Consider the following 24832-nt stretch of genomic DNA (forward strand, 5'->3'; position numbering starts at 1 on the left):
GACTGACAGGTGAGGGGGGAAATAAGGATCTGGCCACTAGCCAGGAAAAGTTCCCTATCCCTCTTCCAAGAGATCATGTTGGAAAATACACTTGAAAAAAGAAACATGTTTTCCAGCTGAAACATACAGAAATGCTCTATGTTTACAAATGCTGAACTCTCCAATTATTATTATGTTAGTAAAACAGCCAGTCTACAAAGCTTTTTTTTTAAAATACATTTTTTAAAGAGCTGCCAGTTTAAAAGCATAAACATGATGTTCAAGGCCATGATCCTTTTATATCCCAGTAATATGATTAACGTGCTAAAACCTGGAGAACTCCAACAAGATTTAGAACAGTCCCATTAGAAGTCAACCTTTCTTATCAAAATCTTCCAGTAGATTTAGACCTATAGAACTTGTGAGCATTTGTTTTCTCTGGAACCAACCCAAGCTAAAATAAAAAATGCATGTGATCTCTCAGAAGCTTTTATGGAACACTATGTAGTCCTTACCATAATTATTTATTTGCATGTTGCCAAGCTGATTGGCCAGCTGTGCAGAAGAAGGGGGTGGACTGTTTGGATAGGAGGACGGGGATGGATGGCTGTACGGGGGGAAGGAAGGTGCAGAAGGTGGAAACCTGAAGAGAAAAAGAAGTGTTACCAAAGAAACACCAAACAGGTAACAATGTAATATCCACTCCACAAACAACTCCTAGATTTCAAAGTCTAAGCAACATGGTTTGTAAACCTATGGAAGAAAACCCTGGCAAGCCTCAGGATCACAGGATACGCCTCCTTTCCCTCTTCTGTGCTTCTCCAGAGCAGCCACAAGGAGTTCAGAAATGTTTACTTCACTCCTTCACTATTCAGTTTTGTGTTTTCCAGACCATACAAAATACATAATTAATTATGGTTTATTTTCATTTGTAATTATTTTTATTATTGTTATTCAGTCACCTTACACACACACACGTTTGAATTTGTTCAGAGATAGAAAACAATGCCAACTCAAAAATGATTAACATGCAGACAAACCTAAGCACTAGGGCATGCATTAATAACCTGTGATTTTGATAAAATGTAGCATTACTAATTCTTGCCCGGCACATTCAAATGGGACAGAAGAAACAAAGAGAACTGAAATAGGACTAAACCTCATCTTATGGCTCATGGACCTTCTGCTTTGATCTTTTAAAATCAGGAATGGAGGTCAAAGGCTATTCTCTGCCCATAGAATACACTCCATATTGTAACTGCACTAAACATATGGATCAAATTAGGCTCTGGACTCTAATCTAAATAATTGCTTGATCCACGAAGAAAGAGTCAGGCTTTCCCCCTTGATTAATCTGATTTATACAGACGTTTCTTAATAAGCATTCCAGTGAACAGCACTTAAAAGTAGTGCTTTATTTGTTTGAAAGGAAGCACCAAGTTCTATCCATAGAGTATGTCACCTACACAAATGTTTAAGGAATGAGAGGACTCTACAGGATGCACAGTAATGAAGTTAGGATTTGAGTGCAAAGGACTGAGGCCTCATCAACAGCACAAACCAAACTGCCAATAGACCTTAGTAATAGACCTTAGTGCTCCAAAAATGGGATGCTTTTGCTACACACACACATATCTGGGAGTAAATCTAATGGAAGTCAGTGGCACTTCCGAGTAGACATGTACAGGATTTATTATTTATTTGTTGCATTTATATCCCACCTTTTTCTCCAAGGAGCTCAAGGGGACTTACATGGTTCTTTCCCGCCCCCCCATCTCATTTAATCCTCACAACAACCCTGTGAGGCAGTCAGAACAATATAAAAAAAATCCTTGCAGTAGCACCTTAGAGACCAACTAAGTTTGTTATTGGTATGAGCTTTCATGTGCGTGCACACTTCTTCAGATACCATGCATGCACACGAAAGCTCAAACCAATAACAAACTTAGTCGGTCTCTAAGGTGCTACTGGAAGGAATTTTTTTATTTTGTTTCAACTACGGCAGACCAACACGGCTTTGTTGCTGTTGTTTAGTCGTTTAGTCATGTCCGACTCTTCATGACCCCATGGACCAGAGCACGCCAGGCACTCCTGTCTTCCACGGCCTCCCACAGTTTGGTCAGACTCATGTTTGTAGCTTCGAGAACACTGTCCAATCATCTCATCCTCTGTCGTCCCCTTCTCCTTGTGCCCCCAATCTTTCCCAACATCATCGGGGTCTTTTCCAGACCAACACGGCTACCTACCTGTAACTAGAACCTGTGAGATAGGTTAGGCTGAAAGGCAGTGACTGGCCCAGGGTCAACCAGTGAGCTCCATGGCTGAGTGTGGATTTGAACCCTGGCACCCCAGATCCTAATCGTAGTCTGACACTAACCACTACACCAAACTGGCTTTGGCTTGCCATGTGCCCCTTCAGCATATGTCTGGGAATGTAGGATATGGTTATAGTCTAGCCCTGTGCAAGCATCCTACTTCTGTGTTTCATCAACATGTGAAGAGGGAGAGCAATGATGCAGCTCCACTGGCACATCACCGATAACCATTATCATCCATCTGTTGGAGGAACAGCTTCTGCAATGGGAGCCTTTTCTACTCATGCACATTCCACATGCAATGTCAAAACCTACATGGTACAGGGAACCTGTGTGAATAGGAAAGATTCCCCAATGCAGACGTTATCCCTCCAACTCATAGAAAGCAATCAGAATGAAGATGAAAGCTGGAGCTAGAGCTGTCTAATTGCTCTCTCCACACATCTTACAGGCGTAAGATGCCCAAATAGAGAAAGAGACTATTCTGTACACCATATACTGTATTTGATGGGAAGAAATAATTGAGATAAGTGCTAGCCACTACCTGAGTTCTGCTAATGGACCCAGAATATTATTTTACTCATTTTTGGTATGGATTAGTGCTATGACAAAAAAGCTGTGGACAAGTTTAAAACTGCTTTTAATGGTATGTGCAGTAAATATTTGAGAAGATAAACAGAAATTCTAAGCATAAATGCATTTATTGTTTTGTTTTAAAAAAATAAAAATCACCTCTGTGATTGTTGTGCTGTAGCGCTGGGCCCATTCTGGATATTGGTTTGGTTAAACTGGTGAGCACTGGGAGATGGTGAACCAATGGGAGCAGCAGACCCGAAAGGCACATTAGGTTTCAACATAGCTGAAGTAAAACACAGGCATGAACATAGTGGATAACAATAGAAAATCACTGCATAAATGAGGTACACATTGCCAACAGTTAAAGCAAAATAAGTATGAAATTTTTTTATGGACCTCAAAAAAAGGAAGTCTAAACTGCCCAGGAAGTTATATTATGCTCTAGTATTTAAATTCTATATGAATATGCACAGTTTACATAATAGCAAGACCAAGCATCTTTCCTTGCTTATGGTCTTCCCATTGTAATATTCGATTAAACCAGGAGCTTTTCTTTTCACTAATAGTGCAAAATAAATATAAACAAGTATAGTGGTACCTTGGTTGTTGAATGGCTTGGCTCCCAAACAAATCAGCTCCCAAACACCGCAAACCTGAAAGTGAGCGTTCCAGTTTGTGAATGTTTTTCGGAAGCTGAATGTCTGACGCGACTTCCGCAGCTTCCGATTGAGTGCAGGAAACTCCTGCAGCCAATCGGAAGCTGCACCTTGGTTTTCAAATGGTTCCAGAAGTCGAACGGACTCCTGGAATGGATTAAGTTCAACAACCAAGGTACCACTGAACAGTAATGTAATGATATGGATAATGACATAACATGCATTAGTATAGTGGAGACATCAACCTCTATATGGCCAATGCCTTGATGTTACTTTACCTGATTGAGATGCAGAAGATGAGTTTACATCACCATAGTGTCCGTACATATGTGAAGAAGCAGGTTGTCCCAAACCAGCAGAGAATCCCCCCATTCCTGGCTGGGGCTGAGAATATGGAGGTGTTGCAACATATCCTTGCTGATTCATTTTAGCAGTGATTTATTTCTGATGGAAAACCTGTCATAGAAATTAGAAGAAGTCAAGTAATAAAATCAGCAATACTTCACTGATACATAGTGCAGGTAAAGCACAGAATGAGCTTTATGACCCAAAAGCAATGTTACAAGGCAAGAGGACAGCATCCTACTTATTAGCTCTCTTGCATAATGGCTACCAGATTATGGACAAAACGCACAGACGTTCTCTTGTAGCAAAGGCACTGATACAAACACTTTTTTTAAAAAAATCAGCTAGAATAGGTGGATAACATTAATCACAGACTGAACCACTGTTACTTGTTGCGAAAACAACCAGGTTTTGCCCCCAATGTTTGTCTGGTAGGACAGCCCAATTTCCTGATTTGTCGAAAAAAATAGGTATGACTACGGATGATTCCAAACATATTTTGACAACCCATATGGTTTTGACACGATAATATTATCTTTAGCACCTGAAAATATTATACAGATGACTTTGCAGACAGATCCAACCATTGGGTAGAAAGGGCCATTGCCTTTCCAGCCCCATGGAAAATGCAAACAGGAAAGCAGATACCAGTAGGCAGTGGTGGATGATGCCCATTGGGTCTGAAAGGGCAGAAGACGAGAGAGCCTAAGAGATGGTGGAGCCAAAACCAATGACAGGTGGAGACTCCCCATGACTGGTTATATGTAAGAAGACAGGTTGGTGGGGCATTGCCCCATCCACACTAATGGGCCACCCTCTACTCGCATTAGGCACACCAAGCTTCCCCTACTTTGCACTTTTTGGTATTTCCATTGCACATTCTGAACCAAAAGCTATCCTTTTCACCTGTATTATACCAGGGAACGACAGAAAACAAAATCTAGTGATTGACCTTGCCAGGGGCACTTTATGAAGTGGGTCCAGCCCTGCTTACATTTTGTTGGAATTTGCGACACATGTGCATGGGCACACACTGCAGTGCTCACTGATTTTTCTAAATATTTGCTCTAAAATGAGGCCAGTTTCCATAGTCACTGAGGACACAGTAGCCCTGATATTCCTCACTCAGGTCATTTTTCCTGCCTATGGCACCTTCATTTGCACACTGCTGCAAAATCTGTCTTTTCAAACAGTTGCCACCACAAGATGCAAAAGGCATGATCCCATCCATGGCAGTTGCTTCACACAACTAAGTGGTCATCGGTAGGTAACCATCACACACACAAAGACAGAGTTCAAGAGCCACACACCAACAGTCATGAGATCTGGCCCATAACTGGGAACTGTGGCAGCCAATACTTATTATGTACACTGAGTATACCACAAACTAGTCTCCAACTCCCAGTCAAAACACAAAAAACCAACCATATCAGGAGTTATATAGTTCTGCAAGTGTAATCCAGACATGTTTTTCCAGTTGTGTAACTCAGGCGGTAACTTCTTGAGGGCTGCAATGGTTTGCCCCTTTACTTTATTTATTGCATTTATTTCCCACCTTTTCTCCCACAAGCCCAAGGCGGCGTACACACACACTTCCCATATCCATTTTATCTTCTCAACAACCCTGTGAAGTAGGCTAGGCTGAGAGTGTGTGACTGGCCCAAATTCATCAAGTGGGTTCCATGTCTGAGTGAGGATTTGAACTCTGGTCTCCCAAGTCCTAGTCCAGCACTCTAACCACTACTCACACTGGCTCTCAGTTAAGCCCCACTGAGCATGACAAGGCTTACTTTTGACCGCGTACACGATGCCTTTAAAGCACATTCAAAGCACATTCGTTCCTTCAAAAGATTCTGGGCGCTGAAGTTCATCCCTCACAGAGCTACAGTTCCTGGCAACCCTTAACAAACAATGCTAACAAACAATTATTTGAGGGAAAGAAGGTGCTTTAAAGGTATGGTGTGTATACAGCATATTGAGTAAATGCATATGGGGTCACGCTGGGTGACTCAGTAAACATGACAGAGTACATTACAATGGTGGTTACAGTGACAGAAGGCAATAATGATGACAAATGTGACCTAATGGTTCAAGCCTATGCAAGTTTACTCAGAAGCAAGTCCCACAGATTTCAATGAGGCTAACTCAAGTACAGAAGAACTGCAGCCAAAGAAATCACCTGCCCAATAACATCTCCTACTTATGTTTTAGCTCTTCAGAGCGAAACTAGAATTACAGAGGGGAAATTCCATATAAAAAAGTAAGCATGATGACGTGGCATTAGAAAAAACTGTACCAGGGTTGCAATTACCACTTTCAGTCCCTATAACTACAGCCATTATCTACTTCCAACTAATCTGTACATTAGCCAAGATAAAAATTAAGGTAGCAAAGATCACGCAGGCCTAGCTACCATATTCAATTCCCATTTGGTGGGATTGAGTGTCTCTCTGTGTGTGAAATCATCATGGGTGTATTCGGGGTGCACACAGCTTATAACAATTTAATGTGGTGAAAGAGTATATCAACTTTTTTGGAGGAAATATTACCTATATTATATATATGCAGAAACACCACTAGTATAAAGTGTTAGGGTGAAACCGCATTAAAAAATGCTTTATATCTGCTCTGCTTTTTAAAAAACAAACTCTTCTGTGGATATGCTTATGCTGCTAACTTTCAGGTGTGCATAAGGAAAGGTATCAACAAATCTTTACCAAATTCAATGGAGACAGCTCACTGAATATTAATATAGGATGCACAACGAGAGTGTTAATTTATCAATGTTATCATTCTGGATTATGAATGATAATGTGGAGGTCTGGTCTGCAATGTACACTACTTTTTCCCCTGGTTGAAATATTTGTTTTGTTTTGTCTATACTGAATGTTTCTATTAACTGAACAAATTCCAGTTAAAAAAATTCCCAAGCCTCTCAAGTTTCATGCATATAAAATTGCAAATCCTTTCTTGGAATCTTTTTAATCTACAAGATTTAGAAAACTAAATAGGAAAGAAAGCACATAGGCACATCAGGTTTCTCCCAGTGCCAAGGTGTTTTCCCTCCTTCTGGTTAGACTGAAACGTGGCAGTCTAAGCCCTGGTCACTTCAGCAAGTTTAGTTAGCAGCCAGCATTAAAGCACCTATGCTACATTTTCATTGTCAATATAAAGAATGAAGTTAAGGGCAATTGTTGTAGAACTTGGTAATGCTCTTAGCTTTGATAGTATCTAAAGGAAACAACTTCCTGCACAGTTCAGTAGGAGGGAAAGACAGTGTGCCACGTCAGACTTCCTATGCACAACTAAATAGACTCTAAACTCTTAGAAATACAAACATAGTACTGCTGACTTAGTGGCCTATATCCACTTCCAAACACATTACAGATAACATAGGTGGTTTAATAAACCACACCCTTTCCGCCAAAACAAATACGATACAAAGTAAAACCCTATTTTGCAAAGTACATCAGATTTCAGTACAATTAACCCATTCCTCATAATCAGAAAGGGCACACAAAACAGTACTAAAACCAAATATTGGGTTTTGGCCACTCGAGATAGGAACCTTAGGAAGAAGAAGAGCTTGGCTTTGTTATCCCGCTTTATTACTCCCCTAAGCAATCTCAAAGCAGCTAACATTCTCCTTTCCCTTCCTCCCTGACAACAAACACTCTGTGAGGTGAGTGAGGCTGAGAGACTTCAGAGAAGTGTGACCAGCCCAAGGTCACCCAGCAGCTGCATGTGGAGGAGCGGGGAAGCGAACCCAGTTCACCAGATTACGAGTCTACCGCTCTTAACCACTACACTACACTGGCTCTAGGAAGCTGCCTTATGTGGAGTAGGTCATTGGCTTAGTAATGTCTACACTGACTGGCAGTGGCTCTCCAAGTGTTTCAGACAGGGGACATTCCCTACCCTAACTGGAGGTGGTAGAGATTGAACTTGTGACCTTCTGCATGCAAAGCAGATGCTCCACCATCGAGTTACTGCCCTTCCCCAAAGAGGCAGAAGTTCCCTATTACAAGGTGTCTAAAAACATGTGTCATAAACCCTTTCTGCACCTATATACTGTAATTTGCTGGGCCAACCGAAAGTACTCTTTGCCATTTCATCTACCTCCAGGATATGTCTAAAGTTATTAGGGATTCTAGTCCTACCAGTGCAGTCGTATGATTGGACTCAGGTAGACTTCCCAAAGTCATGCTGAAAGAGGTGATTGACTGCAAACCATAGAAAGAACTAGTCACACTTAGGCCAGGTTTAGATATCACAGCTAAATCACCTTGTGATCTGGCTCATACATAGAGCCTGGATACTTCCATCTTCCTCTCCTTGTGCACCCCAGTTCCCTCCCCTACTCCTCGTTTTCTTCCACATCCAAATCAAGCAAAATATGGTTGCTGCCAAAAACAGATGATCACAAAACTGTTTTAGAAACCCAGTTCAAGCCATGGTTTTGTGGCAATTCTGGTATTGTGGTAAACTATAGCTTGCAGTAACTACTTTGGCTGATTTAGACATCACAGCAAACTATAAGTATTGCAAACCAGGAAGTGAAGGATAGAGTGGGGCTTTGTGAGTCCAAGGCATGGCCCAGGTGACAGACCTTTGGTTTAGCAGTGACATCTGACCCATGTCATGATTTCCCACAAAAACACTAGGAAGAGCCTTCATTCATAAGCATACCACACATGTCGTATAGGCTGGAATGGTGAGCAAGGAGGAAGGAAGATCTAAAAATCAACAAAAATGATTAAATCAGGTTAAATCAACAAACCACTTGGCCATGAAGCTCACTGGGCGACCTTGGGCCAGTCACCATCTCTTAGTCTAGCCTACCTCACAGGGTTGTTGTGACGATGAAATGGAAAGGAGGTGAACCATATGCACCACCTTGACATCCTTGAAAAAATTAAGGTGGTAAATAAACGTAATAAGGAATAATAATAATAAATGCTACAACTGTTTGGGATAGCTCCGTAGGTAGAACATGAGACTCTTTATCTCAGGGTTGTGGGTTCAAGTCCCATGTTGAGCAAAAGATTCTTGCATTGCCTGGGGTTGGACTAGATGACCCTTGTGGTCCCTTCCAACTCTATGATTCTCCTCTTCTTTTTATGCCAGAAGAAATAATCCAAAGGCTATACTAGAAGTAAATCAAAAGGAGATTGTTGGGGGCAGTGGCAGTTTCTGAAATTAACATCAGTTCCCCATGATCAACAAGTGAGATGTTTTGTGGTTGTGTTGTATTCTACAATGATTGGCGCATGGTGAAGGTGAAGCAGTTGTGCAATCTCTTTCCAGCGCCCCCAGTATTTAAGATGCTTACAAAAAGACTACACAACCCATCATAAAGAGTGTCACTGGGCAACCCAAGAGTATCAAAAGGAAGGGAAGAAGCATGCAACTTTTATGGTGATTAGGCTGATTTGCCCAACCCTGGTGTGCATGGCAAGAACACTCTCCCAATACGCCAAGGTGCCAACATCACACTTTTGACTCATCACACACAGAAAATCCTGCGCCCACCTAATTTTGCATTCTGTCAAAATTCAACGCCTATACAATCAACTCTAGAAAAACCACGGAAGCCTTGCAATATTAGGTGCTAGTTAGACAGGTGTTGGTGTGTGTATTTTTTAAGCACTAATGGAGGCAACTTTCTAAAAAAAAAAAAAAAAAGTTAAGCACATTTACGGTAAAACTGTCTGTAACGATACAGCAAATGCCTAAACCAAAACCTTCCCGAATCTCAAAGGAGAGCTGAACACTCCTGCAATTTACATCGACTACTGCCAGTCCCTAGAAGACTGGAGGTGCCTCCTTGGTGCTGCTCAGATCCTGCGTCTGGCGACCACCCCCAACTTGCTGTGGGAGAAGGATAAACTCTCCCCAGTCCCCTCTCGTGCTGGGACACCCCTCTCCCCCCCCATAGGCCCCCTATGCCAAACCTACAAAATTCGCCGGCTCATCCTGGGATCCTTCCAGCCGTTGTGTTGCTCCTTCTTTTGGGATGCTCCCCTCCCTCCTGCTCCCTGGAGGACAGGAGCTCCACTCACTGAGCAAAACATCCAGGATGCGCCCCCCTCCCTCGCAGGACGCTCGCCTCTTCTCCCCCCCCCTACCCACCTGGGCACAGGTGGCCCCCTCACCTGGCCAGTCTCCCGCGCTCCCGTCGGCCCTTCTCGCGCGCGGAGGCTCCGCGGGTCGCGCCGTTCCAAGCGGGTCCAGCAGGCGCTTGTCAGAGGGAGGGAGAGCGTGGCAGCCGGCTCCAGGCTCCCGCCTCTCCCGCTCGCTCGCTCTCCCCGCCCGGGAGCGCTCAGTGAACTGCCACGTCTAACAGTGCTCGCGGGAGCGCGCGGCGAGGCCCCAGCTGGCCCGGAGGAGAGCGCGCGCCGCCGCCGCGTCAGAGAAGCGGCGCATCATTGGCGAAAGTGGGAGAAGAGTCGAGCATGCGCGGTGCCTCTGGCGAAGCCTTTTGCCCCGGCGCGCTCTTCCAGTCGTTGCTCCCAAAGAGGAAGGAAGAATTGATGAACGGGGGGGGGGGGGGGGGGAGGCAGAGCTGCCAAAGGGGAGGATCGGGGTTCTTAAGGAAGCGGGGACGGAATGGAAGGATCGCATAAGCTTCATTCATCATCATCATCAAACCTTTTATTGGCATCACATACAAACATCCATAACATAACAGTACAGAGTTACCGCTTCCCCCGTGGCACAAAACATTTACCAAAAAAAAAGGAGAGGCAGAGCAGACTATTGTCACAGTAAGCTTTATTAGAAGACTTTCCTTGAGGGGCAATACATGCCTGAAGGGTAGCACAGCAGCAGCTATTATTATTGAAACAACAACAAAAAATCATTCCAGTAGCACCTTAGAGACCAACGAAGTTTGTTACAGGTATTGGTATGAGTTTTCGTGCGCATGCTCACTTCTTCAGATACATACTTCCGAAGAATTATGCATGCACACAAAAGCTCATACCAATTACAAACTTACCGTAGTTGGTCTCTAAGGTGCTACTGGAAGGAATTTTTTATGTTTTGTTTCAACCACGACAGACCAACAAGGCTACCCACATGCAAATAACAACAACAACAACAACAACAACAACAACAACAACAACAAAACAACAACAACAACAAAACAACAACAACAATAATAATAATATTCCCCACCCATGTGGCTGGGTTGCCCCAGCCAAAAATAGGAGAGAAGCTCATGGCTTCTCAAAGATTACTGTTGTCACTAATGTCTGCTGTTGTGACTTTTAACAGTGCTTGTTTTGCATGCATTTGCCAATCCACCTATAGAGAAAGTCTGCAGTGTTCAGAGAAGAGGTGGCACGACAGAAGTTTATAAAATTATGCATGGAGAAAGTGGATAGGGATCACTCTCTAATGCTAGTACTTGTGGGCATTCAATGAAGGTGAATTCTTGGAGGATTCAGAACGCAGAAAGAGGAAGTACTTTTTTTACATACAGCACATAGCTTGAACTATGGAACTTGTTCCCACAGGAGGCAGTGATGGCAGAGAAATTCATGGAGGAGAGAGCTATGGATGGCCGCTTGCCATGATGGCTATGCTCTGCCAGCCACAGTTGGAGGAAACAATGCTTCTGAATACCAGGTGCTGGGAACCACAGGAGGGAGAGCACTTTCCCCTCAAATCCTGCTTGTTAGCCTCCCATCATGGGGCTGATGGGAGTTGTAGTTCAAAACATCTGGAGGGCAGCAGGCACGTGAAGCCTGGGCTATCCTGTCAAGCATCCCCTTTCCTCCACTGGCTAAATAAATAAATATGCAATTGCTGATTGCTCATCTCTGGAAATACTGACTGTTAACCAGGTGTGACTGCATCCTGAAGTAAAATATACAGGTTCTTTGATAGGCGAGAAAGAGCTAAAGGGGAAGTAGACAATATTAACAAAGGTGGAAATTAATCATAGGTGGAGTGCTAAAAAAAAACGTAAGCCAAATTGAGTTGGTTTGCCTGGCAGCTGGCAGGAGAATAAAGACCTACTACCCCAATCTTAGGGCTAGAGTAGCCATGACATGTTAAATCCATAGTTATTTTACTTAAACTTTGCATACTACTTGATTGTAAATAGAACCTATAAACTGTTTACAAAAAAACAAAGCAAACACTTTGTCCGGACTTACCCCGGCCTTAGTTCAGCCATTTTTGGCTGAGATGGAGGATTTACACTGGTGTCTCTGTGGCTGAGCCAGGATGGGGAACTTCAGCTCAGGTGGAGATCTCCCTATATCCCCTTCATTCTGTCTGATATCATGTTTGGATTTCTCTCTCTCTGATTGTAGCAGTATATATTATCACCATCCTCACCGTCCCCCAATTATTTGCACGTTGCTTTTCCACAGACAACTTGTTGTCAAAGCAGCAAACAATTAGAACACGCAAAATCAACAATTACAGGAGTAATTTCATAACAACAGCAATACAGTATATAACAAATGTAACAGCGAACAATCCCCACCCCACAACTTTTCAGTACTATAAACATAGCAACATTACGCCTCCAGGCAGTAGCAAAACAATTGAGTTTAAATATTTTTACCTAGGTCCTTGATGTTTCTGTTACTGCTGCTTTGCTTGCTACAAATTGGACAAGAATCAAGTTATTCTGATTAAATACTGTATCTAGGCCTCAGCTTCCACAAAGTATCACTACCCCTTTCACTTTGACATTCAGGCAGCTGCTGAAGTCATGCTGTAACTCACAGTCCCTCTCCTACTGAATCTTCTTACGGGGAACCTTTCACCTTCCAGATGTTGCTGAACTACAGCTCCCATCAGCCCTAGTAAGCCTGGCCAGGCTTGATGGGAATTGTAGTCCATCAACATCTGGAGGACCAAAGGTTCCCACAGCCATTATAAGGTTTCCAAACGCAGGGAGTGTGCAGCTGGAAACAATTTTTCCATCGTGGTATATATCTGATGATATAAATTTATAATCACAGTAATTAAGTTATTTAACAAAAATGTTGAAGATCCTTGAAGGTTAAGCTGAACGCTTGCTTTGCAAAACCATTACAAAATTATGCCATGTAAACAGTGATGTAATAGACACCGATTTCCAACAGGTTCATAGTCTGCTTTGGAAAGCTTTCTATCTGTACAGACAGAATGTTTTAAATTCTCTTCTGGATATTCCGGATTACATATTTTCTTCTTTTCTTCTTTGGTAGCTAAGCACAACTGTCAAGTCGATATGCTAGTTTACGGGAGATAACATAAAAGAAAAGTGACATGGTCTGCTGATAATACCACATCTGTTAAGGTTTTATCCCACAGTTATTCCCAATTGACAACACAGAAGAGGAATGCAAGCTATTTAAGTAATTGCTCTAAGGATTAAAGGTGTGTTCCACAGGTGTTCCACATGTGAAGCTGAATTAGGGGGGGAAGTGGGGGAGAGTTTAGTGAGGGAAGGAAAGATGCGTACCGAGGTTCAGAGGCCTGTTCTTTGATATAAGCAGTTCATTTTAAGAACATTTTTGTGGTTATGTTTTATACTCCACAATATCCACAGATTTAGGAGGTAAAGTCACACGTGATCTGAAATGCAGGTATGTGGGCAAGACTGCCCCTTAATGCTGCAACTGAGCTAAATTTCAGAAGAACCAGTTTAAAACAGACACACACACACACACACACAGAGAGAGAGAGAGAGAGAGAGAGAGAGAGAGAGAATATCATAGAACTGTAGAGTTGGAAGAGACCACAAGGGTCATCTAGTCCAACCCCCTGTAATGCCCAATGTGGGACTCAAACCCAGGCCCCTGAGATTAAGAGCGTCCTGCTCCACCAACTGAGCTATCCCAGGTCAGGGTAAAGAGGCATTGTTGTTGTTTAGTCATTTAGTCGAGTCCGATTCTTCATGACCCCATGGACCAGAGCACGCCAGGCACTCCTGTCTTCCACTGTCTCCCGCAGTTTGGTCAAACTCATGCTGGTAGCTTCGAGAACACTGTCCAACCATCTCGTCCTCTGCCGTCCCCTTCTCCTTGTGCCCTCAATCTTTCCCAACATCAGGGTCTTTTCCAGGGAGTGTTCTCTTCCCACGAGGTGGCCAAAGTATTGGAGCCTCAGCTTCACGATCTGTCCTTCCAGTGAGCATTCAGGGCTGATTTCCTTAAAAATGGAAAGAGGCATATCTTCAACCTATTATTATTATTATTATTATTATTATTATTATTATTATTTACATTTATTACTTGCCTTCCACCAGCAGGTCCCAGGGTGGCCTATAACCATTTCAAATTAAGAATTAAAAACAGTTGAAACAGATTACAATCACAAAAATAGGGGAAGTCCTCAAAACACACATCACGGGTTTCAAAGGCCAGGGTAAAGAAGGGAGTCTTCAACATTTGCTGAAAGCGGTATAATTTAAAAGCTAGATGGGGAGGGAATTCCACAACTTATGAAAAAAAAACTCTACAATGAAGGTGTCAGATGCACTTCCATGGTGGTGGGGAATGAACAGTGGCAGAACCACCTTTTTACAGTGTGCCACCAAATAAAGTGTATGTGAGAGACAAATATGCAACACTAAGCAGAGAAAAAGCTGGCAAGAAGCAGTCACAAGACCTTCTGCCACTTATGACTCCCTGCCCCCCACCAAAAAACCCCCTGACTTCTCCCAGCCCAGGGCCAAAGCTACCAAGCAGCACTCTGGAAGGGACAGCAGATTTGGCCTGGGGGGCTTTACCTGCTTCTCTATCTCCTGTTTGCTTGCTCACAGTGGTGATGCATCCTCCTTCACATGGCAGCCACACACACACACACACACACACACACACACACTGTGTTTGTGTGTGTATTGACCTCTGCTTTTGCACAATCAGAAACTGTTACCAGACTATAATGGGACTCCAGGACAAGGAGTGGCAGCCTCTGGGGTCTTTGCATGCCAGGTAGGAATGGATCAGCTGCAGTTTCCAAGCAGCCTTTCTGTTCACTGTGAGGGGCAGCACTGTTTTGCTATAGCTCCCACCCCTCCTGCTCTGACTAGTTAGCCAAGGAGTGTGTGCCTTGAGAGAGTCTCAAAAGAGGCCAATTCTTCTTTAATATATCGACCAGAAATCCACTCCTGCAATGAGTTAACCAGCTTTCTGGTGTCTCATTCAGCAAAGATCCCTGCTCAGATCTCATAAGCCTAAATTGCAGGCCAAGATTGCAGCCAAAATTAATTGCAGACACTTGCCTCAAACTTCAGTTTCTCAGAGCACATGACAAGATTCGGAAAACAAGCTCAAGTGTGTGGGTAAAGGGCCTGAATCATAATCAAAACAAAAAGCATCACACATTATAAATTTTAAAGAGATTTTGTGATGCGTGTGTTTTTAAAAGCAATTCAGTTTATCTTTGAAAAGTCAGTTTATGACTTTAAACTCTAGATAGTTGAAACAGTCGTTGAAACAGTCCCTCACAGGATGGATGATTACAACACATTGAATCATAGAATTAGAAGACACCCAGAGGATTATCTAGCCGAGAGTAGGGAACTTCAGACTTGGGGTTCAAATATGGACCTCCAACCTTCTTTGTTTGGCCCTGTTGGTTCTCCCAGTGGCCTTGCTGCATGTCCTCAGGTGCTTCCACCTGGCTGGAATGTGTCCTTGAACTGTGAAAAGGTAATGCCTCTTGTTTGGGTGCATAAAAATCTCTAGACTTGTGCATGGCTGGCTGCTGGAATATAACACTGTGTACAAAGGTAAGATCTACATCCATTAGTCTCCCCACTTTTTGCTTCTGGCCCTTCTCACAACTAGCATGTACCTCCTGGAAAGTTGCTCATTGGGGAATGAGGCCTTCAGACTGAAAAAAGTTTCCCATCGTGGTATAAAAGGTAAAAAGCAGCAGAATTTTGTTTCTTGAGAATCTTAAACTGTGTTTCTTAACTGGTAGAAGAGCCTCTTTTCTACTGCACAAGTCACTGAAATACTGTATTTCCTCAGTAATTTGTTTAACATACATTTTGATCTCTGTTTTAGCTTTTACAGTAAGACAGCTGTTGATGCTTTTGCAACGAAGCATTTTCCGATTTATGTACAGTAACGCATAAATCCCAAAAGAATCCGGCAAAGAATGTGGAAAGAGATAAAGATAGCATTTAAAGCAAGATATACCAATAAATAAGAAATTTAGATAGTCGTTTATGGTAACTGGAATTATGGATGCTCAATAAGAAGTAATTCGTACAGATAATAAGGCTATGAGAACTACTTTTTAAACCCCTCTTGTGGGACTCACATTCTTAGAATGAATATTTCTCTGCAAGTTGTGTACTTATGTGACAAATGGCCTCACATTTTGATGAAGTGCATGGGTGTGATACACCAATCTTCATGCTGAACCTCAGAAATCCCTCTGTTGGGGTCACTAGGCATGGCTTTAGTAATTTGGAAAAGAAATGGGAGAGTGCTGTTTCGCCTGAAATTGCCATCTTTTAAAACTCACTTTTTCTTTTTATACTAACCAGACAATGGTTTGGATCCAGAATGAATTAATTACATAGTTCCCTTTTGAAATAAATGAGATTTTAGTCATGACCAATTTTACCCATTGATTTTAATCGGAATTAAAATCAGTTAACTTAGTCTGGATGAAAGGCAATGTCATTGCTAGTCTATTCTAGAATTGTCTGTGTTGCCCTCTTATTCCCCCAGTCCCAAGATATAGTTTGTAGCTGCCACCCTCCCCACCAAAAATTATGCAATTGTAGGCACAAGCCTGTCCAATGTAAAACGGTGAATTTGTGTTGATGCTTTAAAGTGCTTCTGTGCATTTAATTAGAAGTTTCCTTTCTGGAAGGCATAGCATTCTCTTTTTCTTATTGCCTCCTCCAGCACACCTAGCATTACTAATAAGTACCGGTAACTGCTGAATTTCCCCTTAAGGTTCCCATTTTCTTGTTCCTCACAGTGTTAAACTACTGGTTTCATTTCACTTTCACTTTTTTTCTTATCTTTATAGTAAAACAGCACAATTTCACATTGATTCTATTTTACATTAGCTACTAACACGTTATGTGTTAATAGTAGTGGCGCCCATCCTGTGGAACGCCCTCCCATCAGATGTCAAGCATTTGAGTGATTATATAACCTTTAGGATTCATCTGAAGGCAGCCCTGTATAGGGAAGCTTTTTCAGGTTTAATGTTTTACTATGTTTTAATATATTGTGTCAGCTGCCCAGAGTGGCTGGGGAAACCCAGTCAGATGGGTGGGGTACAAATAATAAATTATTATTATTAAGACTGTAAAATTTCCTTGCTTTGCCTTATTTTTATAGTAAAATAGTACTTTCCCACAAAAAATATAAAAGAAAAAGTGAAAAGAAATCAGTAATTAACACACACTTCTCCTGGCAGGAACTGGTTAATAACAGGACAATTAAGGAACAATTTATCAGTAGTAAGGAGCAGTTTATCAGAAAAGCAATGCTTAAGCAGCCATATAGGGCCCCAGTGCACAAGGAAACCCAGAAGCAGCCATAGCACTCCTTCTCTCACAAACGTAAGCCCTATTCAGACATTGTCATACCCTCCAACATTCCTCAGGATTTTTCTCACTCTCCCCAACTAAACCTCTTTGGCCCATCATTGTTTTGTTGCATCCCCCACCCCCGACCACCGGAGCATTTCCTATCAGGAGGAGGGTGAGTGCCACAAATGAGACACAGCACACATGCTCTACACTGTCCTGAGAAAACCCCTTAACCCTGATTTTAATTTATTTTATTATTTAGTAGATTTACGAAAAGAGAAAACACACACAGCAATTAATACATGTTAAAAAGGGGCAAGATTAGACACAGATGCACAATGCATTATTTTTTTTAAATTAAGACTCCTTGCAGTCCAATCTCCCTTTCTTCCTACTCGCATCAGCAACTCTTTTTTGCTAAAGGACCACTTTGATAACAGTCCAATACAGTGGTACCTCGAGTTACAAATGCATCAGGTTACAAATGCTTTAGGTTACAAACTCCGCTAACCTGGAAGAGTTACCTCGAGTTGAGAACTTTGCCCCAGGATGAGAACGGAAATCATGTGCCGGTGGCGCAGCAGCAGCAAGAGGCTCCATTAGCGAAAGCATGTCTCTAGTTAAGAACAGTTTCAGGTTAAGAATGGACCTCCGGAACGAATTAAGTTCGTAACTAGAGGTACCACTATACATGGTCAGATAGTCATCCATCAAATCCTGTTCCTGTAAATGCCATTTCACTACATCCCTTTGTAGGCCCAGTTTCTGTCACAGTCCTAGGTATCCCCTGAGTCTGATACACTTACACAAAAGCATAGGTGTTTACATTTTACAATTGCCTTCAAGACATGAGAATTTTGAAATAATGCATTTGAGATATTTTTATGTCTGGGCTCTGAGGATTTATGTGGGTCACCATGGCTTATCATTCAGTGCATGATACTGACTGAGCCGACACTTTCCCTGTCTGTGCTCGTCTTGCCCTTAGATCCCTCTGAACACCCACCAAGGTTACATATTAGCATGACACCTTTGTCTGTGGGATTTCCCGCCCCTCCCTTCCACTGTGCGATCCCCTTCCAATTGGTTCATAACCACCTCTTCTGAAACCCTGATGTCACATGCCAAGCAAACCCAGTGTTTAAGACCTGCCTGTTTGGAGTGCATTCATCATGGAGCAAAATGCATTTGGTACCCTTCTTCGGTAGGAGAAAAGACATTATGTCAACCTTGGATGTTTTCTGGTTAGAAATCCTGTAAAGTCTTCAATGGAGAGAGAAGGCCACGTGTGCTAAAACCTTCGGAAGACAAGACTGCTGCTTAATCATTGCAATAATCCCATGAATGTGAATAGCATTGTTGCTACTCCATTCTCAGTGGGACATTTCAATAAAGTGTATATAAGAGAAGAGGGCGGTGGGGGTGAACCCATCTCTTCCCAATATATATACACACTTTGTTTGGATTAGGAGAATACAAAACATGCTGCGATTGTAACTTAACAAGCCTGGTAACATTTACAAAAGTAAACTCTCTGTCTGGGGGAGATTTACAAGTCCTCGTCTCTGCTGTTTTGCTTTAGTTGTCATGGGCAAATGCTCTTGGGTTTAAATATAGCCTTTTCTGCCTCATGGTCAAATAGTCCCTTTCGTTTGTGTTTCCTCGACATCATTTTGCTTTGCCATGAAGGTGGGCTGAGCAGAGCCAACTGACGAAAGAGGGGGCTGTTCCCTCGATCCGGGAAAACTCCCTCGCTCTCAGTCAATGACTATGCTACAGAGTGCAGTGTGCAGGCAGTGTCAGCAGGAGCGAGCTTGCGCCTCTGTCTCTCTCTCCCTTTCTAACACCAAACGGGAAAGCAAGCTTCAAGTTCAGTGAACATCCACAGCATCTAGGATTTCTCTCTCTCTCTCCCCCCCCCCCCACTCAAATTACTTCTGCAAATGAATGCTGCCTAACCTCCCCAAGGAAAAAAAACATGGGCACTGGGGATTATATCTGCATCACCATGACTGGAGGAGCACCCTGGGGCTTTAGACTTCAAGGTGGCAAGGAAGAAAAGCAGCCTTTGCAGATTGCCAAGGTAGGATGGTACAGAATGTCTTTATCAATGTTTTGTGAAAAGGAAAGTTATCTGCAGGATGTTTTGTTTCCGTGGAAGAAGGGTTAGTATGTCTAGTTGAGAAATCCTGATGAAGGTTATATTCCGGCTCCAGATTTAGGTTTGGGTTAATGGAATTCTCAAGTGTATTCTTAAGCAGTTGAGTTTAATTTGAAAAAGCTAATATTTTTGAAAGTTTCTTATGTCGATCAAAGTGCAAAGGTTTTCCCCTGCCTTGCACAAAAATACTCAAGTCCTATGAGATGCTGATTGCTTTTAGCTCCTGTTGAACTTGCTGGATGGTGTTGAAAGAACTCTGTACAGTTAGGACTTTGGGACTTCAACTAGCAAGCCCTCCTTTGATGAGAGATTTGTGACACTTTCCTTCCAGTCTTCTTGGCAAAGGAACAAATGTATGGCTGCGAGAGAGAAAATGTGCTTACCGTTTTGAGGAATCTTGGAAAGCATGTTGATGAAACTGTTGCTTAATATTTATCAGCCTCACACCAGCTTGAATTGCTTTTATGAGATGCTGCTTATGTCCTGATGTATATTTTATAATTTGTAGGAGATTTGTGATCTGCATTATGGATCATGTGAGAAGTTACTATGAAATCTTCTGCATTTTCAGGAGTTTTGTATGGGGGGGGGGATCATGTTTTAGAACTCTTTAAAAAAAAGAATCTGAGAATTAATTAGGATGCCATTTTATTGTGTTTGGGGAGCAACTTGTGTTTACCATTGAATACGACACTTCTGTGTCCATAATGCTTGAGAGAGTAAGTTTTAGGTTTAATTTTGGATTACTTACTATAAATCAGAACATCTTAACTTGAAGAAATAGGTAGGCTGAGGCAGCCCTATTCTATGCATATTTACTTAGAAGGAAATGACAATGCTATCTAAACTAATTTTGGAGCAAGTTGAGTGAATTCAGTGAGACAAATATATTGCATTACTTCACTTAGGATCAAGCATTATTTAATTCAATCAAATTTACTTCTGAGTAAACTTGCATAAGATCATGTTTCAATAAGAAAGGAAAAGAGAATGAGGACCTTGCATTGTCTTCTAGTTCTTCAAAACAGGTAACTAAGAATATGATGCCTGTTTAAAATGGATGCGATGCTCAAGTCAACTTTGTTCAGCCCTGTTAGGCCAGTTTGTTTTTTCAAATAGTTAAGCAAAATAACTTGGAAGTATAAGATTACAAATATGTTTTAAAAGTTATCCTCTGTTTGTAAAGGAACATTGCCTCATTCCATATGAAAAAAGACACTAGCTTTTTTCTTAAACAGTGATTCTAGGCAGTACATATGTACAAATATATGCATGTATCCTGATATTTGATTATTAAACATTCTGGCAACATACTAGTAGATTTCTTTTTGAGAGAGAAAAGCTTCCCATGTCTTGAATGTAGCTGCTGCTTTGCAAGAGATAGCAGAATCCTGCCACCTAGTGAAACTTTAGTGATAGAAAGCAATAGAAACTATTTAACTAAAATAGATTGTGGTGGGGGACCACAGTCTAAAAGTGAAACAAGAATCTATGCAACGGGATAATCAGATCTGAGGGATAAGAAACAAAGATATTGCATCCTTGGGACTTCATTATGAGGTAGGCAGTTGCATACATTCAATTTTATCCAATGCAAGCATAACTGGTAATTTTGTGTTCTATTATTCCTATCACTAGGGATGTAACAATTGCCATTCTGGATCAAACCATTATCCATTTAGACCAGCATTTATTTTCTGATAGCAGCCTTGTGGGAACTCACAAGGTAGCCACTCTCTGTTCTTTCCCTTTGCTTTCTGGATTTCGGAGGCAATACTGCTTCTTTACATGGACGTGTTTCTTAGTAAGCACACCTAATAGTCTTTTCAAGGACGATTCTTCATATGTACACCAAATCCTAAAAAATAAAATATTTTAATAGTAATCTAAGCTAATGTCTTAGATGACCACAAATTGTGGTAGTGAATTCCATAGGATCATGTACCTATTGCGTGAAAGTGTTTCAAAGTATATTTGGAGAAAACACTCTGAAATGAATGGGAGGCTACTCAGCAATTGTACTTGGAATGAACAGTTGAGTGAAATAAACTATAGCACACTAAAGCTTAGACCATAATAAAGTCTTAGTCTTCAAGGTGCATTCAATTTTGGATTGGGCTCAAACTAGTGTTGATGGAGAAATAAGATGCATTTCACATTCACAGGTGAGTTTAGCAAATCTGCACTTTCCGAAACACTAAGCGAACTAACTGAAACACAACCATCCCTCGAAAGTTACGATTTCCCCAATTTGGCAATCTCCAGCAAAGAAAATGTACAAAAATGCACAGATTAGTGAAAATAACATTGCAGAAATGCAAAGCATTATGGAAAATTGCTTGAAAAACTGTGCATATTTGTTAAAAACCGCATACAAGTGTATTTACTAGGAGAAATCCACACTAAAATGCTGAAGAATTTAAATAAGATTTTTTAAAAATTTAAGATTGGGAAAATGAAAAAAAAGAGAGAAGTGAAAATTGATAGGTTCATCCACTCTAGTCCAAAATGGCTGCTGATCTGAAGGCACTGAGTTCTAGCAGAGGCTCCTCACTGGAAGAAGGGAGTAGGGAGGTGCTTCTTGCTAATGTGACCCAATGTGAGCCAGTGTATTATGGTGGTTAAGGCTTTGGACTCGGACCTCTTCTACTCCCCACTTGCCCATGAAACTCATTGGGTGACCTTGGGCCAGGCACTGCTTCTCATCTCATCCTAACCTACTTCACAGGATTGTTGCGGGGATCAAATGTGATGGGGCAGAACCATGTATTCTACCTTGAGTTCCTTAGATTTAAAAGTTTGTTATAAATACAGTAAATAAATTGCAATCTCCCCTTCCCTCTACATAGTCCCAGAGCTGCTCTAGGGCATCTCCTAGCCCTCTGAAAAAAATTTCCAGAGGGGTGCAGAGGGAAGAAGAAATTGACACACACAAAAAGAGCCTCCACTAAAAGATAACTCCACCAAAAGCGCAACTCTGGATCCAACCCTTTGTCATTTTTGGCTGCTTGCAAACAAAGAAATAAAAGCAAGAAAAAAGGGAGAATAGCATTTTGATAGGCCCGTGATAGAATATTAGAATCTCCTCAAGTGATTCCCAGCTCCACTCCAGTTCAGTGCTTCACTTTGCTGTCCTCTTGTTGTCGACTGATCTAAACACTATTAGCCTGAGCCATAGGCAGTAATATAAAACAAATGAGATGAAATGCTTTTAATTTCTTGTTTAAAAAATAGCAAGCTTGGGAAAAGGGGGCTTGTTTGAAGCAACCCTCTCGCACACAAAAATCCATGATAGTCATGGGACTCTCTTGGGTTCTAATCTTTCCCAGCATACTATTTGCCTATGAGGGAGAGGGAAGACTGCCAAACTTCCAGTATGTTCTGATATTGAGATTTCCCAAGAGAACTAGTGACTCAGCAAACCTTCTAAGTATCCTGTTCTAACATCTAGGCTGCTCTATGGAATTATAGGGCCCAGGCATGCCCAGCACTGAAAACCTCTTGAAGTGCTTCAGTCTGTTTTTCTCTACCCTCTTCTGTCCTTCTGGATATATGCACACTGGGATAAGGACCCAAGCATTTGATTTAGACCAGGGTTTGGGAAGCTGTGGCCTTCCAAATGTTGATCCTATCCCAGCCATCATGGATAATGGTCAGAACCTGATAGACCATTAAACTGATCACATGCGGAAGACCCACATGATCCAACCCAGCTTTGTGGCTAGAATATACACAAGTGCCCTCCTGTGATGAGGTTAAATCATGGGAAAGTGGCTTCCACTCTGGCGGTAGTATGTAAGGAAAGGAGGCAAGAGTGTAGCAAAGTTCTATTTCACAGGTCTAAATAATATTCCTCTGGGTTGTACCTACTCTGAAGGTGTTAAAATGTTTATTTGAAGAAATCCCAAGCCATGTAAGAATAAAAGATAAATAAATGAAAGAGCAGTTTTATATGAACAATAGTGTTTCTATGACAGTGGTGCATATCATATTGAGGGTTTTTTGGTTTTTTGACAGCCATTATCTAATCTTTGTGTTACCCTTAACAATGAGCAGTTTTTCTTCTTCTCGTGTAAACTCATCTGTCTTTTGGGCATTGTACCAAATAAGCAATCATGCTAATGCAATGCTAGCTAACTGTGCGGCAGCCAATGGAAACATATTTGTATCCAAACAGACATGTGAGAGTGTGAAGAAATAAAATAAAGGATATATAAACTTTTTTAAAGGTGCACATAGCAATCAAAGATAGAGTCTTAATAGGGCCAAATCTATTCAATATGTGTAATAAATATACCTAGTTAGGAACAGGACTAGAGTTGAAATAGCCATGAAACTCACTGAGTGACCTTTGACCAGGCATCCTCTCACACCCTAACTTTCCTCTCAGGCTTGTTATGAGAGCTGTCCAAACTGAGGCATAGTGTCAAGATGGCAGCAACTACTGGCCTTTCTAAATGAACATTGTCCTACCAGCACCTTGAGAGATCTTTGCATTCAAACATCCCAGTCCATAATGGAGTAAATCCAAAGTATTCAGACTCCAGCATATATGGGCCAGCTGAGGTCACTAAATCAATGGGGTAAATGTGGATTAAATCCATTCATTCTAGTTTAATGTGCATGGACTAGATTGGAATAAACCTTTCTGGTTAGGCCAGTCTATTATTCTGAACCAGGACTGAAGATTTACAGTCCAAATTTGGGTAACTGAAATGATTCATGTTCGTCATTAAATTTGTTGGGTTCTTTTTTCTGCATGACATTCACTTTTGTATCACTTGCTTCAAAGGCTAGCTGCCAAATTTAATTGGCCTGGTTTTTAAAAGCATATGGAAATAATCTGGAAGGCAAGAATAATTTCATGGCTAATGAAACTAGGAGGGAAATCAAGTCCCAGGCAAGAAAATAATAACAATAATTTAGCTGTCTTCTAGGACAGTAGTAAAAAGATGGCTCTCAATCAGTATACGAGTATACATTTTAGCTTGCTATTACATAAGAAAAAATGCAATGAACAAGCTGTAATTTGAAGTCTGTATCTTATGCATAAGCAAGGGTAAAGTAACTTCTGAAAACACCCGGGTCATGATTCATCTCCATGATTCATGAAACCACATGCTTGGGAATACTGTATTGTTTTAATTAGTGTTTTTATAGTTGTTTTGATTTTGTGTGGAGTGCCAAGTAATTTCGTTGTCCCCGAGAGGGGGCAATGACAATAAAGATATTATTATTATTATTATTATTATTATTATTATTATTATTATTATTATTATTATTA

At 41.5% G+C, this 24832-nt stretch overlaps 2 protein-coding genes across 4 annotated transcripts in view; one reads left to right on the forward strand and one right to left on the reverse strand.

Moving 5' to 3' along the window:
- SEC24D (SEC24 homolog D, COPII component) overlaps positions 1-10219 on the reverse strand; it is a 59458-nt gene extending 49239 nt beyond the window's left edge. The window contains exons 1-4 of one of the 3 annotated variants that reach the window (XM_028743003.2): positions 10027-10219; positions 3805-3982; positions 3027-3153; positions 495-622 (exon numbers count right to left, since the gene is read on the reverse strand). In XM_028743003.2, the coding sequence (XP_028598836.2) occupies positions 495-622; positions 3027-3153; positions 3805-3952 (403 nt within the window). In that variant the 5' untranslated portion in view covers positions 3953-3982; positions 10027-10219. Of the gene's footprint in view, positions 1-494; positions 623-3026; positions 3154-3804; positions 3983-9829; positions 9916-10003 lie in introns of those variants that run through there. The other 2 variants (XM_028743005.2, XM_028743004.2) reach the window with 2 other exon arrangements.
- Positions 10220-19171: 8952 nt separating this feature from the next.
- Positions 19172-24832, forward strand: part of SYNPO2 (synaptopodin 2) — a 92921-nt gene continuing 87260 nt past the window's right edge. Inside the window, exon 1 of the mRNA XM_028743288.2 lies at positions 19172-19470. Coding sequence (XP_028599121.2) covers positions 19366-19470 — 105 coding nt within the window. The 5' untranslated portion in view covers positions 19172-19365. The remainder of the gene's footprint in view (positions 19471-24832) is intronic.

This window comes from Podarcis muralis, chromosome 9 (assembly GCF_964188315.1).
Source record: "Podarcis muralis chromosome 9, rPodMur119.hap1.1, whole genome shotgun sequence".
Taxonomy (NCBI): Eukaryota; Metazoa; Chordata; class Lepidosauria; order Squamata; family Lacertidae; genus Podarcis; species Podarcis muralis.